The sequence below is a fragment of the Corvus cornix genome, chromosome 4 (assembly GCF_000738735.6).
Source record: "Corvus cornix cornix isolate S_Up_H32 chromosome 4, ASM73873v5, whole genome shotgun sequence".
NCBI lineage: Eukaryota > Metazoa > Chordata > Aves > Passeriformes > Corvidae > Corvus > Corvus cornix.
Genome location: NC_046334.1, coordinates 43092863 through 43110167, shown reverse-complemented (window position 1 = coordinate 43110167; position 17305 = coordinate 43092863). Strand labels below are relative to the sequence as shown.

Below are 17305 nucleotides of genomic sequence, written 5' to 3'. Positions count from 1 at the left end.
CACCTGGTTCCTCTTCTGAGACTGCCTGTCCCCAAGATGCAAACCAAGTCATTAAAAACATGGCAGTTGGGACCCCACAAAACATGCCTACATGGCCAAAATAAGATTCAAACTGCATTTAACTTTCCCAGCAAACCTATGCTTAGATCATACTGTGAATGAAAATTCACAGTACTTATGTCAAAACAGTCTATGGAAATCTTAAGTTCATCTGTAACCGTTTAACAGTGTCAACAGGAAGCTGATTAGAAGGTATGTATTCCAGCAGATTATTTTCAGCTAAAGCTACTGTTACAAGAATGACTTTCTCATACCTTGTCAACAAATTATTAATTTAACTTTAAAAAAAAACCCAAAACAAAACAGTTCTTTTTAGAGCTAGATAGAATTGAAAACCTGGATAGTTTTTCATTTCTGTAATTAAATCCACTCCCTTTACATGCTGAGGAGAGCAGTACAGACAGGCTAGACGTGTGACGTGGTTAAGACAAAGGAGCTGCATGAAGACAAATGCTTCACTGAAACCATGGTCTGGAAACCTTACAAAGGGAAGTGAGCCCCAGGCTGCCATTCAGATACTCCTGCAGAACTGACCCAGTAAGATCAGCTCTGTGAGGGGAACAGCTGACGATGTCATCCAGCAGCACATGAGCCAGCATCCCTGTCTGAGAGCTCTGTACATTCGGGTGTCAGAGACCCATCGGGCACAGTTGCATTTAAAGTTTTCTCTAGTTATCAACCTACTGAATGGCATATACTTGCATTGGGAGTCTCATTTATGAGCTCAGCAGGCTGTTAATCAAAGCAGGAAGGTAACAAGTTTATGGAAAGCTCATTTAATCATGAGGCATCCTTACAAAGAACTAAGCTTTAAAAAAAAAAAAAAAAAAAAAAAAAAGAACCAAAAACAACCTCCACCAAAACCCTCAGAAGTTGTAAGGGGCAAAAAGTGTTGGCCAGATTATGGTCTACCCATCTAAGAAGAATTTTCCCTCTCTAGATAAGTGATAAACATAGTACCTACGCTGATAAAGGAAAAATAATATTGAAGATGCAAACCTAGGGAAGAAAAGAGACTTTCTTGCTCTGATAGCAATCCTTGTGAAGTCATTTTCTTGATGAGGCAAACAAATGGGGTTGTTCAGAGAGTCACATTAAGTACACAAAGAAAAATAAATCTGGTTTATAAAGTTTATAACACAATGTTTTAGTGATGCAAGAAGGTCATTTCCACATTAAAACTCTAGTTCTGTTGTCACTTTAGGGTAATATAAGCATCAGCTGCAGCTGATGGGGAACATGACCCTTCACCCTGCTACTCCTTCCCCTTTCTCTGCTCCGGTCCCAGTGCTCCTTCAGTCACATACTGAGCCAGGCCAGACAGCTTTGGCAAAAGAGCACTTCAAGCCACTGTTTTCAGCTGGCTTAGGTCCCCAGGCAGCTCACTGCATTGCTGGGGGCATGGCTGTTCCAGCAGCAATGCTAGCACAAGGAGGACAGAGGGATGCAAAGGCAGAGGAAGGCCAGGCTCTTTCAAAGCCAGCCCCTACTGACTGAGACCTGCCTGGAACAACTGCTAAGTTCAAATACATGGGGTTACCACTAATGCAGTTAAATCAAGCTTCAAAGTTGGCAAAACCAGTCCCTGCACATTACAGCTCAATTTCACGTTATAGCTGTCCACTAGAATGAGTTTAAAAATTTAATCTCATCAGCCTGAAATTTCCTTCTGTTAATTTTAGACTCATTCACCTACAAGTCACTAAGGCAAAACACAGATTTTGCACAGTATGTTTTACAGATTTATGAATTTTTTGCCAGCAAAGCTCTAGAACACAGTGCACAAATAAGTTAGGGATCAAAAACCAGTATATATACTGTCAGCCACCCTCCCATTTTTCAGAAGTGAGTGCTCTGGCCATCAGATGCATGTTTTGCAAGGAGGCCCCGCAAGGTGCAGTCAGATCAGTGCCAGGAATTCAGTGAACCTGGGGTCACGCTGTCAGGGCTCCGCAGCGCTAAAGCATCGGAGCGAAATTCAGTCAGGGAATTAAATGACTGCCATTACAGTACCAAGGCATCTGTCTTCTGCAGATCTGTTTTGCTGCATTTCTGTTCTCATGAAGAATACAAAAATAAATTCTTACCCAGTTCTCCTCGAAGGTTAACTAGTTCTTGAGATAACTCTTTCCGCTGCTTCAGCGCTTCCTCCCTCTGCAGAGAAAAGAACAAAAAACCCCAAACATTTGGTTACTAGTGATCTGAGCAGGGCACCTTCCAATAATTAACTTACATGTGTTCTGTAGGAAAAACTAGCAGCAGGAGCAAGAAGCCAAGATATGACTCATTTAGGATAACAGTTCAGCTGTTACAATATACACAGATGTTCTTCTGTTGTTAAGGAAGTTACACTTTAAAACAAAGAACAGCTTTTTCCAGGTTAACTCTGCAATTAAAATCCTACTTTGCAGCAATTAATTATATATTTTATGGTGGGTGTAGCAACATAAGCCTCCAGAACAAATCAAGTGATAGCTGTCAAGGGCACAGAAGTATAGTGTGTATGTGAAAGAGGCATGCATTAAATATTTATCTTAAGCTTACTCAAACACAAAACCAAGAACTTTGCTAAATGCTCAGCCTTCCATGAAGAAAAGGCACAGCCCTGTTGAAAGTTGAATACAACCCACCCTGCTGCTCGCAGTTCTTAATGTTAAGATAGATGGTGTTTCTTATACCGAGAGAATCATAAGGAATGTGTGAAGAGATCACAACAAAGCAGAAGCACCCATCTCCCTGCTTTTCCCAGGAGCTGTGCCCTGGCCAGGAGGAGGCGGCTGGCCAGGCCGCTGTGCCCCAGACCCGCACCCCGGGGAGCAGCGCGGGCACAGCCCCGGCACAGCCGCTCCGTGGCCCGGCGGCCGCCAGCTCACACCACGCGAGGAGGCGACAGTGTCCACGCGCCCTGCTGGCAGGGTGCTTCACCGTGCTCCCGGCCGGCTCCCTGCGAAACAAACACTCATTACCCTTGCTGCAGCACACTGAGAATAGAGGCACAGCTTGCTGCTAGAGCAGCCCATCTTCCAGCGCCGGCAGCCCCCCGCTCGGCCCCCCGGCCCTCATCGGCGACGCGCGGGTGGCGGCGGCACCACCGAGCGGGGCAGGTCTGGCCAGGGCCGAGCGTCAAGGCTGGACCTTGCCTCCGCAGGTTATCCTGCTTCCGCGCCCAGCGCTCCCGACAGCGGCAGATACTGCAGCTTCTGCAATTGGCACAAGCAGCCAGCGATTACTTAAAGCCACAGCCCTTCTTTTATGAAAGGCGAGCCCAGACATTAGATCGATCGATCTCCACTTGCTCCGACGGCAGCCGGGATCACTGAGGAAACACTGCCCTTCTCTGCAGATAACCGAGCTTATTTTTAGCTGTTTCGAGCTTGCTGTACGCTGCTTTCACACTAAATTTGTTGATGCAAAAATAAGCCACAGGAGGCCTGAGCTGAATGGGAGAACCACAGATACAGCAGCTTTGCTGCTGTCAATGCCCAGGCTTATGTTCATAGCCCCGGTGCAAGCGAAGAGCTTGAAACTCAGTTTGCATGCTTTTCTTTTAGCTAGGATACATGGGGGGGAAGAAATAAAGAAAAGAAAAAATAAAAGCACTGGCCCAAAAATCACAGTCTTGTCCACAACTGAGCACAGCAGATGAATTTGCAGACTGGTTGAGCCACACCTACAACTGGTTCTTCCCAGGGAAAACCTCACCTTTACTGCAAATTCCCCCTTTGCCCTTGGTCACTCTCACTGCAGCCTGACCACAGGCTTACACCTTAAGAGCACCCTTCACTGCATGCCTGCAGAACAAATAAAGCAGTAAAATACACCATTCTTAAGAAAAACTAGAGAATGCGCACCAAAACCCCGTCAAGATCTGACACAAGACTAATGAAAATGAGTAATTTTTATGTTACACACTCAGTTGCAAGTTTTAGGAAATTATTATGCAGCTGTAAAGGCTGGTTAGAAGAAACTGACAGCCCTTTACTAGAAATATTTATATTTTTGATCTTGTATGAGAAAAATTCCCTTTTAATCACTCAATTTAAGCAGTCTTAACAGTTATTAACTTTACACTTTGGTAGGGCTATTAAGTAGCTGTGTTGCAGTTTTATATTAAGCACTTAGAGGCTTTTTACAGTGTCAGTGGGCTAAGATTGAAAACCACGCCTCCCCCTCCACAGTAAATTCTCAGGAGAGCAGAGAGCTCAGTTATTGAAAGGACTTGCCCTGCTCTTCCCTGCTTCTCTGCTCAGAAAGGAGAGATGAGTCATCTCACCCCGGTTCAACACCAGTGTTCCCACTATGGACACAGCATCTGATGATGAAAATGGGAATGCTGCAGTGAGTTATCTGAGCTGCATCCTTGGACACAACCTGCTTTCTTCCAGCCTGCTATGTCAGTAAAACATCTCAAATTCTCCCTAGTGGCTGGACCATGCTGCAGACCCTTTGCTAACATTTTTGTTTAGTGTTCCCAAAAGGGCTTCTTCATGGTCAACACATTTTGTATTTGCTTTCAGTTAAAGAAATTTGATGAGAAAAGGGCATGTGTGATTAGCATACTAAGGATTAACAAGAGGCTGAGACTAAAAATCCAAAACAAAATTGAGTAACACTGCCTTAGTAATCTTTTTCATGTTTCTTGCTGCTCCTAAGCCCTCTTGCTTTTTACTGGTGTTTAACCTGTTGCCTCGGTTCAGCTTACCCATTTATAGTTTCACAAATCCAAGAAATCCAGACAGATTTGTATCACCACCTCCTGCTAATGAATACACTCAGAAAAAAACTGCCAGCTGAAAATAAGAAGACTAAGTTGCTCATAGGGAGAAGCCCCATGAAGTAGTCAGACTATCTAGCAGTTAACTTAGTACACTTTTATCTAAGTTCTGAGAGAACTGAAGCTCCAGGTATGTGGGTTTCCCCAATGAAACATGAAAGTTTCCCAAATCTGAAATCTGAATGCAGTAAAATACCAAAAGCACTTGAATAATCCAGTAAGGGCCTATCTTCAGTATTTAATTTAAAGACAGGTAAGGATATGCTTTGGGCTGAAATATCCTGCAACATAAACGTAAGTTTATGCTTAACAAGATTCTAGTTGAAAAATTAATACCAGAAATTGGAAGAGCAGAACTAAGTTGGAGCATACAGGATCAAGTAATTTTGGCATTGTTACCCAGATAAATTCGGCAATAAGGATCATCCTTGGTTAGTTGTCAGAGACTTGTGAAGGATCTTCAAACCCCTTTACAATTTCTTCTGGTACAATTTATGAATTTATGTGATTACCTGGTACCTATTTTTTTCTTATTTATGAAGAATCTATTGTAGGTTGAGCTTTAACCAAAACATTCCCCCTGCCATAAACATGGAAGCTATAGGTAGGAACAAGAACAGAGTTTAGGGACAAAAGGTTTGCACAGGCAATATTAGAGTGGTGCACCTCTGCCATTGAATGCTACAAAAAAGTTCCCAGCATAATGAAGGAGACCTGGACATTTCTTGTTCTGAGAAAGATTAGCCAGTTTAAAAATCCTTCATGTTTTGAAAATTTGACAAGTTCAGGTAGACATATGCCCCACAGCAAGGACACCTGGGAAGGTGAGATCCAAGGTAGAAGGTTAAAGAACACAACAGCTTCAAGATGACAAAAACTACCAAGTCAGGAACGGAATAAATTACAAAGTTTGTCATTCATGTTTGTTTTGTTGGCAGTTATGCAGCCCAATTACAGGCCTAAGAGTATTTTTCCTGGCAATTAGCTGTTTTTGCTACAGCTTGAGATTCAAGCAGACCAGCCTAGGGTCATTTTAGATACAAACAAGGGCGAGGACGTATCACTGTCTGAACAGTTTCCATTGCTCTGCTTTAAAAGCAGGAAGCTCTACAAAAGTCCACACTCCAGAATGAACAAGAGGGTTATTTGTACCAGGCACACAAACAAACAACCTTCCTGGCTATGTACCTATACCAAATCTTCATGTAAGACAGACCCAAGTTATCTCCAAGATGTCAGGTTCTGAGTAGTTCTCAAGCTGGAACGGGTGGGCATTCCTCAAGCATCCCACAGCAACTTTGCAGACCACAAATACAAGACCATGAAGTTTTACAGCAAAGTGGCAACTTTGTATTTCCTTGAGAGGATGTGCAACTAGCCAGACTAACCATTCCAGGTTTCCCAGCACACTCCTGCTCCTGGCCAGGTGGGGTGATGCTGGTGTGGGAGTCCCATGCTCTGCCTGCAAATCAAAGCTTTGAGAGCCACGGATAGGCTGTGCCTGGTCAAAAAGGCCTAATCACCTTTTGCAAGTTTTCCCTCCATGTTAAGAGCTGCAAGTTCTTCAACAGTTACTGAATATAAAAAAAGCAAATCACGGCAGAAAACGGGTTTCAAGTATGTGTATCCAAACACGCTAACACTGCCCAATCTGGTAGTAATTATCTGTTGCAGGATCCCCACGATACTTCTGTTTATGCACAGAAACAGGAATTATCCACACATCACAGCCCACCTTTTAAACAAGCACACTCCTTTGGGAAACAAAATATGTTCTCTTTTGGAGCTGTATTAAAGAAAGAAAAATTCACAAGAACCAATAATGAAAAGTTCACATTTGCATACCAAAATATAGTAATTGTTTGCTTTTTTAATTTCAAGCAGCTATATAACACTGATATCTATGTGATAAGCCACCTGCCACAGTTGCCTAGTCTACCCCAGTAACAGATTCATCAGAAGCATTATAGATTGCTGCAACCAAAATCTGGAAAGCACTGGTATGTTGCACAGGAAGAGACACAACTCACTTCTAGGCCATGAAATACCCTAGGGAATCAGGCCGTGTTGTGGGAATTTTCCCACGACACAAATGGAGTAGCTGTACTGGAGTGTTCATCTCAGTGCTGGGATACAACATGGGATGCAACCCTGCCCAGGGAAGGTGGAGAAGGGCTCTGACAATGCCAGTACCAAGCCCTCCACAGTGTGCAGCCTGTAATCAGCCTTCTCGTTTTCATCAGCAATACACTTTGCAAGCAAGTCATTTCAAGACTTAAAGGAGTAGAAAATTAAGTGTTAAATATAAAAGCATGGTGATGCTTTTTTCAAAAAGCATTTTATTGTAACAGACTAAATAAAATTTGTTTGGAGTGCATAAAACAAATTAATCAATGCAAAGAACGGAAGCACTTAAATGTGTTTTACTATCATATACAGGGCCAAATTAATTTTATTCTTGGAAAGAAGAGTCTGGTTTTTGTAAGCCATTTACTGTCAAACCAAATCACAAGCACTTACTCCTAAAATTAAACTTAGAGAGAAATGCTGACCATTTAAAAAACATTGTAGTTTAAATAAATTAATACATTTGTAAGCACTTCTGTAACATGTATGTTTAGACCCTACTGGAGATGTGCTTAGGTTGTATGGAAAAAAGATCATAATTTAAATATTTTTTAATACTGGTACAGTCTCAGTTGTCAACTGAGTGTCTTTCTCATCCAAGGAGATATTCCTCTTGGGTACAAAGCATTACAAATTTATGTCTACTCCATCCTTGTGCTGCTCCACTCATAAAAAGATCATCATCATCATCATTGGCTGTAATGTAGAAATTGAGTCACATCTTTGCATAAATGCCAGTCACTCGTGTGTCATCAGCTACAGCCTGGAGGGCTGTATGAAGGGGCAACAAAAGGGCCATTCATATCTGCTTTGCAGTATGACATTTGACTTGATGATTTTGGTCCTTATACCACAGTATTTCTACCTGTCCCTGTTCCTTCTTTCCTAGCAAAATCCAATCCTCTAAGTAAATCTTCTCTTTAGATATTAGCAATTTTAGAAATCAATTTCTTTTAAACTCACCTACTCCATACCTCACTTAAAACCCCCTTGCAATGTCATTTCCTCTGCATCCTCAATGCAAAAGCATGCCAAAGAAATGAGCCAAGGAAGCAGTACAACAAACAGGATCTACACTCTCTGCTCCATGCATATTTTTGAAAGGAGCAGCAGATTATTACTGTGATAAAATGAAAATGTAATTAACCATCTCCAATCAAGAAATATACAGTGAAATGAATACTTCTAATTTATTCTTGGCCTCATTTGTATTATGCATTGCATTCTTACCAAGTGAAATATGCCATCAGTTTTCACCTTGACATTACTTCAAGCAGAATTAAGACTCAGAATACAACACTTACACAATTAGCTGATAGAGATTCACCGTGATTTCTAATATTTTACTTCTTTTATATACTAGATATCTATGGAGAATCAGATGTTTTTGCCCCGATGTTTAGTGTATGAAGCACTAAAGCAGAGAACCAGCCAAACAGGATTCATGTGAGTCACTATGTATTTAACACATTTACTTGCAGGCTCTTCATGCTTTTGCAAGCTTTACATAGGACCTTAGGCTCTCAGGGATCTTTGTTTTCCCATTTAAAAGTCATGTCTACCTTCATGCAATAGCCCTGCAAAGATAGGTCCAGATGTAATAATATGGGCTATTTTACTTCTCTATAACAGCCTGTTTGCTACTTTACTGGGTTTCTGAATGCTAATATGAGTTCTTACTTCTCACACAGAATGACTCCTTCCTTCCCTGAAGAAACTCCAATCTCATAAAAACTAAGTCTACCTCATCTAAGCAATTACTTATTTCTCAGTATTTTCTACAGCTTTCTATCTCAGTCCAACTCATCTGAATATGACACAGTCCCCACCAGATACTATGCAACTTTGACAAGTTACACCATCACAACTTAAGTTCTCACATCTATAAAACTGTTATTACCATTATAAAGTTATTCAAAATGCTGTAATAAGAGCCTGTGTTTGAGCATAATATTACACTATTTTCTTAATTTCATTTTTAAGACTATTTAGAATTTCACATGAAAAGGTAGTACAAATCAAGAGGGAAACAAGATTGAAACACGTTGCTTTCTTTCTTCCACTAACTGCTCCCTTAAATTCTGCAATAGATACCCCTGTTTTGCTACTGTCATGAATTCTGCAGCTTCTTGAAAAAACAGTAATTACAAGAAATGAGGTAGTCACGAAAATCAGATTCTTTGTGGAAAGCAACACTGGTTGTCTGAAACACCAAGTTTGTTTCAGTCAAAGGTATCTTTTTCCAAGACACCTTTTGCTAGGAGTAGCTATAGGACAGGACTCCCAACTCTCTTCAGCTGTAACCCATTCTGAATATCCAGGTGTACCAAATAAATTGCTTAACTGACACATCTTATAAAAAATTATTTCCATCAGAGCCTAGTTTCATAGTAATTAATGGATTAAAATGTTATTCTGGATGTTAGAGCTCACAAATCTTCAATCTGTTGCCAAAACCATTCTTGTTCATTCACACCATGTTTTATAGAGACATTGAGAATCCTATGAAAACTTCCTTGCTTTCCAAATGCTACCTGTAAGACACAAGCTGCCAGAGCCTAGGTTTGCTCTACAGGGGGAAACTACTGTGTTATTACTCAAATACACTCTGTTACAAAACAGAAAATATTTGCATTCCTCAAATTCAGAATATTACATTCTGACTTCTAAGTGATTTTTCCTTTTTCTTTTTTTTTTCAAAGTAAAGAAGCACTAAAATTAATCTCAATTACATGTCCTTATTCTCTCTTGTAAAAAGTTATGTCCGTATTTTGGGAAGCCAGATACACCTGGTATGAAAATTCTAATGAAAACCTGCCATGTTTGATGTTAGGTTCTAGAAAATCAAAACTAAGAATTTTACTCAGACAGCTGCTCTAAACAACAGGACTTATAGGTCAAAAGATATGACTGTTCCAAAACTCTTGGGGTTTAGTGATGCAATGTGTACTTCTGCTCCTTAACCCAGATATGCGTTTCTCATTTGATAAATATAAACATTTTCTGCTGAACTTCCACAAAGGCCAGGACAAACATTTCTGATGCGTGTGTTCATGTATTCCAAAACAGAAAAAACCCCCGTTTTAAACTGCTAAGTTCCCAAGGAAGCTAGTATCTCAACTCTTACAGTCCTGCACATGTCAGGAAATGCCAGTTACAACAGGTCATACACTAATGGTTAATTTCTATTTCCACCTAGAAATACTGAAGCCTGTTCAGCCACACAATTTCTAGCACATTCCTCATGTTGTTTCCTGTGTCACATCCACAATTAGTGTTATTCACATATTACTGTCAGGGCTCTATAGCCTCTCAAATGGCCTTTTCCTCTACTAAGGAGACTTCTTAAAAATGGCACCACAACATGCCCAAGTAAAGTCTGAACTGTAAATAGCAGTCTTCCCATAACCATACCAAGAAAAGCACAACAGTGAAACTGAGTTTCTTTTCATCTCTATAGTACCCTGTTTCACAGATACAAATTTGAAGCCCATTTCTAGAGCAGAATCTGTAGAGAATTACTGAGATGCTTAATTAGATTCATTTATTAAACTAGAAGAATAAAAACGGGTATTCATAAAAATTAAACATTTTACCATCCAAAAATTTTTTAAACAGCTTGGGTAGTAGTTCTGAATGTGGCAGTTTATGCACTAAAATGAGAAAATGAAATACCTGTCAATTCACACTTTGAACAGTTACAAAGCCATTCTAACTACACATTACCCTTTCCTTTGGCAGCTACATCTGCCTTAGACAGACAAATTTAAAACTAGATTTAAAACCAAGCTAGTACCATGCTGCTAAAATAATCACCCTCCACTCCCAAAGATGTAAGAAAGAGTTTATACATAGCAGTGAGTTGGAGGGTTGACCAGCCCAACTGCAGCGCTCACACAGCCTTGGGGGCAGCCCAAGGCAGGGGAAGCGGCTGAACACCTCTCAGAAGGCAAGAAGTAGAGGCTCAGGAAGAAGCTGCCAGAGCCTCAGCCTCATCAGCTGGTGATGTACTGGGGGTTTTTTTGCGTCCCAAGGGAGCATCTGGCTCCTAGCCGCAGCTGCAGACCTCTCAGGCACACATTCCCACCCCATCCCAGCACTGGCAGTTCTTCACTTCCACTCCTTCCCACAGTGAACCACTGTAGGGGGACATACCCAAAACTCTTTTGACATGGACAGACCTGTAACATAATAACAATTTTTTTTCCCCTGTCCTAACTAGATGTCTGAACTGGCTTCCCAAAGAAGCCCAAGCATACACAAGGGCTAGGGAACAGAGGGGAGGGCTGCAAGAGTGGCATCCCCCGCCTGACTTATCACAGACATGCCAGCCACATATTTAAAGCCTCTGTGAACATATCTCTTACTGAAGGGACAAGAAATAAATTCAAAATGAGTACTAGTGGAAGTTAAAAGACCAACTCAAATGCAGTAGTGCAAATTTCAGAGCTCAATGCAGTTGAAGGTTAATGGCAAACGGCTTTCCTTGGCACGCACTTCATGTTCTTATTTGTAAATGGCCAAATTCACCATTTCCTCTGTACTGCCACTTTTCGTTTCTTGTTTGAACTTAAAAAACAGGAAAGTAGTCATGAAGTAACAGGAATTACCAGGGGATCAGGGGAAGCACAGTACTCTAGAAAGACTCAACTTGCTTTTGTGATCAGTGTGCAGTTTAACGCGTGTTCCTATCACTGCCAGCACACACACAGCTGTGCAACAATGGAAAAACTCAGTGTTCTCATCAGCCACGCTGTTCATTGCCATCGAATACTCTGGATGCCAAGAGGCTTTCCATCTAGCATTAACCCAGTGCAACAATAGCTCCTGTGAGGCAGAAAACACGTTTTTAGCATTTTTAAACTCGGAAGAGTCTTGGTAAAGGTAGCTATGCATAGACGCTCTCCCCACACCCCCTAAGGAAACACTGACAGATCAAGTGGGAAGGTTTTATCAGAGGCAGCTGTTACTATTGACAGCTCCAAGGTAACTCTTGCAACAAACAGGTTTGAGCTCAGGGTTTTTTGGAGAGATTCCTGCTCAGCTAGAAACAGCAGTGCAGCATTGCTCAATCCCATTTAACCCTTTGACAGCAGCATCTCAACCTCACTCCAGATGGGCTAGCTGCATTTTTGACAGAAGTCATTGCCAGCAGGTCGTGATTTCTTTTGCAGCTATATTCCACTTCAAATGAGCTCGTAAGAAACAACTTTTGTGCAGAAATACATTGGGAACTCTTGGGGAAAAAAAAGAAAAAAACAACACGACAGTAAAACCAAACAAATCTAACAGCCAAATCATATCCCAGTAACTTCAGCTTTGGACGGAAAGCAGGAGAGGCCACAGCAGATTTTGCCAAGAGGCTTAGTCTGGGCTGCCCAGCCTTGAAGTGACCCAAGTGTTCACTCCAGTACTTTACTCCATTTGGCCAGGCAGGCTGTCCTCGACCCCATCTCACCCTCGCACTGGCTCTGACCACACGTTAGGACAGTGCACGTCACCACCTGGCAAAGAAATGCTCTTTCGCTGGTTTAGCTGTCTGGTAGTGGCAGGCTGAATTGGCCTTCTTTAGGGACAGAGCAGCACCAGAGGAGTCCAGAGCAGGCCTTCCCTCTGGTTCCAGCAAGGTATTTCTAAGGCTGCATCATGTCACTTCACACTTGCTCTAGTGGGAAGAATGGAAGCACAACTTTGTTCCTCATGTAATCAGCTAAGCATGATTTTTTCAATGTTTTTTTAAAACCAGAGAAGCTGAAGCTACTTTCAGTTGGCTCTGCAGTAGTTAACCTATGAGACCCCACCTCATGAGTTAAAGCCTAACCTGAAGTTTCTCCCTGAGTTTCTCCAGAGTTTGAAAACTACATCAAAGGGGTCCTCAAAGGATACTTCAGACAAATAATCCAGTGGCCAGCTACAACTGTTAGCTATACCAGACTCCACTCCTTACCCTAAAGGAAAAAATCCCAAACAAACTAACAAAACTGAAACTACTCTTCACAGTGTTCCCTAAAACAGGGAAATCCTTCAGGATGTTTTCCCCCACCTAACTAACAGATTTTAAGTATTCCTTATAGCTCCACGACAGCAGAGTCCTTCTCATCCCTATGGTATTTCCACAACAGTAAGGCAGTGAGCCTTCAGCAAGTATTGTCTTATCCCAGGAAAGGAGAGAGCAACCTCAAAATCAATAACTGGTATGAAAATACATCTATTTGTCGTATCTAGCTCAATTTCATGTGCTCGAACTTAACTGTCCAAGACTACTAATTTTATATAATTTGACAGAGATTTTTTTTTTTTTCTTTCCATCTGCAAAAGACTAACAAAGAGGAATAAGGAGCGAAATCACTTGTTTCTTCCATGCAGTTTTCTCTTCCCTTCATCTTCAACATCACTTTTTCCTTAATTAAACCCCCTCCTTATTCTTAAACAAACCCCCACATTAAGGCTAAAGCAACCTGTAAAGTAGCCTGGAAGAAGCAAATTAGTATGATGGGCTTCTTCTCACTAACATGACATTTACAAAGTATTTGTGAATTTTAAAATGTTACAATACAAAATATTTGAGAGAAGAAACTAGGCCAAGACATTTAATTGTAAGAGTTATCAAAAAAATCACTGTGCTTATTCTACAGTAATGAGAAGATTGCACAGAAGTTTAGCAGTGAGAATTTCAGTTATAAATTTCACAATATCATGTTAGATGACAGGCATCCAAAAATTGCTTTGAAGATCTCAAACTAGTTCCTTAGGCAGGGAAAGGTGTTCCAACCAAGAGTTTAAGAAAACCCAATCAAACCAATCCCAGAAAACTGGCTAAGAGACACTGCTCTTAGAGTTGAACCAGACTAGGAGATAAATGCAGTATTTTTAGATTAAATGAAAGTAAGCAGATATTATGCCATGAGAATGTTACATTTCTGCCAGCATACTAAGACAATTTAGTGCTTTTCTGTATACCAGACTGTAAAATCACCATGTAGCAGAAGAGTTGAAATGAAATTGATACCAATCTTAAGACATTAGTTATAAATGCACGAGAAATGGCTATTAAAGCCTGCATCAACTGTGCAGTATAAATTCATAACTGTTATAATTTCCTTGACTTCAGATTTTTCTCTTCTCAGAAGTTTTTAAAGCAGATGAACAGTTTCTAGTGTAGAATCAAACTGATTAGGTCATTACATATTTCAAACAGACTAGAAAAATTAACATTAAACCACATCAAATTAATTCTACTCTATAATTCCAGAAGCATTTCTATAATTTTATTAATAATTTTAAGACACCATCAACAATGCAGAATTCAATAAATAAAATTGTAACAACTCAGACTTCATTCTGAGTAGCTCAAAAACATATCCATCTCTTAAATACTCTTCCATCCAATGTCAGGTAACAAAGCAAGGCCATGTAGATTATCTGTTGAAACTAGTCTTTCCTACAAGGGCAGAACTTGAAGTACATATTTGGAAAGCTACTCAACCCTGAAGGACTCTCTAACTACAAACATTTAAAAACTCTTTTAAAGAGCATGTGAAGCTGCAGAGGCCCTAAAGCCCAGTGTCATGGGTTTGATTTTTTTTCTATCCAACTGATGCCAGAAGCATCACCTCCACAGGAAAACAGAAACCACTGGAATGGAAACACAAAATTTAGTATCAGTATATTAATATTTTCTGAAGCCCTTGCTGAGAAGAGTTCAAAAAATTAAAGCCAAAATTGATGAGCTGTGAGTTTTTACCTCAGACTGCAGGTGCTGGATGACAACTGTTAATGCTTCAAACTTCTGGTTACTGGACGTCAGGAATTTTTTCAGCTGCAGGATGATTCCACTTTGAGTCTCACATTTTGTTTTGTATTGTGTCAACTCAGCTGCTTTTGTGCCAGGTGAACGTGCATCTGTGGAGGCTTGAGTCCGTATGCATGAGCTCTTGGGACTCCGCTGCTTGCCCTTGTCAACTAAGACAACAACAACAACTAATTAATATGCATTTCATGCTGAAATCTCACCAAAATGTAAAGGACAGCTGCAAATGAAAGTAGTTATAAATTCCTACAAACACTTGCTGAAATACTAACTACAAGAAAGGGTTATTTCAGTAGCACTGCAGAGCAGCCACTATCAATCTGTTAATTCCTAACACCATAACCTTGGATACAGTGTTTTGCACTTCATCCTCACCTTCATGTATTCTGTGGCATACTTTCCAGCATACTCTTCACACTGTGCTTTGAACAAATACTTTTATAAAATGCAAGATCTGTTATCCTACCTATTCAGTAACTTATTTCTAACATAAGGGTTGTCCACTTTTGTATGCAACATGGATTTTGTATTTCCTTCACTCTAAAGTATGGCTGAATACAAAACCCTTTTCTCCACATTTCCTTCTTTATTTTTCTTCCTTTTAAAATTTTAATTGTAAAAAGTCGCTTCTCTGCAGCTCAGGCCTGAGCTTTATTAACCAGAAGTCTTGCAGCATTTCTTAGTTCTAGCAATTTTCAGTCACAAGGATAAGACCTTAAAAAAGGTCTAAAATGTAATCTATTTCAATATATACTCACAGTCCTGAAACTACATTGTGGATTTCATATTCTTACTTATGTGGCAACTTCAATGCTTTCACAGTACACAATTATCTCATGTCAGAGGAAACCATATTACATAAAATAGCAGTTGACTTGTAAACACTGTATAGGTTACAGGTTTCTCTTCTGCCTTCAGACTGGAAAGGGAGTACAGTACTGCTGTGCAGATAGGGCCAGTCTTCCCCCCTTGATCACAAAGAGAATGAGCAAACACTTTTGCAATAAAAGGCTGATGCAACAGATAAACACCCCTTGGCAGTTTAATGAAGACATCTAAGGAGATTACTTTGTACAGTTTCAACTTAACAAGATTTATTCATGATAGAGTGAAAAAACCTGAGAGGTGAGATCTGGAGAAAGAAAAATAGGAACATTAAGAAAAAACAGGCAACAAACTAACTAACAAGACTCAATCCTTTCTGAATCCCAAGCACCTGGTCTGATTTCCCTACACTTCTGCTCAGAGATGCAGACTGTTAAAGGGTGTCTTTTCAATTAGAAACATACCATTGTGCAGTTTAATAGCAGAGCTGTATCAACCCAAATCAAAATACGAATTTGTATGACAAAAGGATCAAGCCTGGCTGCCAGTTCTAGTTATTTTTACCACCATTTAACTAACATGACCACTTCTTACTGTGCAGACGTAACAACGTCTTTTGAGTAGACATTTTTACACAAATGCCAGTTCACATCTGAGAGCAACCATGTAAAATTTTCAGCAATCTTATGGACAATACTGTGTGTAGGAAATTACTGGTTACCTTCTGAAGCTACTTCAAAAATCACAAGACGTAATAATGAAGAAGAGAGGAAAAAAAAAGAGCAAGGACTAGAGAATAAACATGTACAGTCAATTCTTCCCTTCCATACTGGCTTACATACTCCTACTCTCTCATATATTCCACCTCCCTTCCTGAATGCTCCATTTATGACAAATAGAGAACTAGAACATTATTCTTGATTAAGAGTATTGGGTAAATTCACTGACAGAGATGCTAATGTCATTATTTAATTAAATATTTGAAATTAGTTTTGTGACTATTTCTAGGACCCTGACAGAGCTGCGTTAAACCTGAACAAATGTTTGCAGACAATTTTTACTCTGGAAAAAAAATTACATTACACAGTTAGTTACCTAATGAAGAAATTTCATTTAAATGCAGTGATACAGCAGCTAACCACCAATTACAAAAGGCTCCAAATATCCACTGCTTCCAGAGTTCAGCCAGCCTTTATCACTTTGTCAGTTTCATACCACTACTTTTATCCTGCTGCCCAGACCACCAAGTATTTTCCAAGAAGCTCATTCAAGCATCCAACCAAGCCAGCCCTTGATACTATACTAAGAAAAGCTGAACAAAAAACATGCATGAAGTGAAACTCAATGACATTCCTGTTGGCAATTGTATCGTAGACATGTGCTAGAAACAGCCACTTCGAATGCTGAAAAGCATGAACCCTCTGTAGCATGAACTGCCTCTACAGATTAACACCACTGACACTATGATGTTTATTTATGGCCTACGTACCTCTGGGCAATGACAGATCGTTTCCAGATTTGTATAGAAGGCATGCTGTGGTGTCAAAATAAAAGCCATGCTTTCATTAAGACAAAAGCATCCTGAGTCTGATTACTGATACTACCACATCAATGACAGAGTCTAATTTAAAGACAGTATTGGTTAACAGCCCAAGTCCTTCTCACTTTGGCCTGTTTACCTGCCACCTCTATACCAGTCAGACTTGTAA

General features: G+C 40.3%; 1 protein-coding gene across 8 annotated transcripts in view; it reads right to left on the bottom strand.

Moving 5' to 3' along the window:
* MTUS1 (microtubule associated scaffold protein 1) overlaps positions 1–17305 on the bottom strand; it is a 121829-nt gene that overhangs the window by 17897 nt on the left and 86627 nt on the right. For 7 of the 8 annotated variants that reach the window (XM_039551414.1, XM_039551416.1, XM_039551417.1 and 4 more), the window contains 2 exons: positions 14706–14923; positions 2148–2214 (listed from right to left, as the gene is read on the bottom strand). In XM_039551414.1, the coding sequence (XP_039407348.1) occupies positions 2148–2214; positions 14706–14923 (285 nt within the window). Of the gene's footprint in view, positions 1–2147; positions 2215–3026; positions 3233–14705; positions 14924–17305 lie in introns of those variants that run through there. The other variant, XM_039551418.1, reaches the window with a different exon arrangement.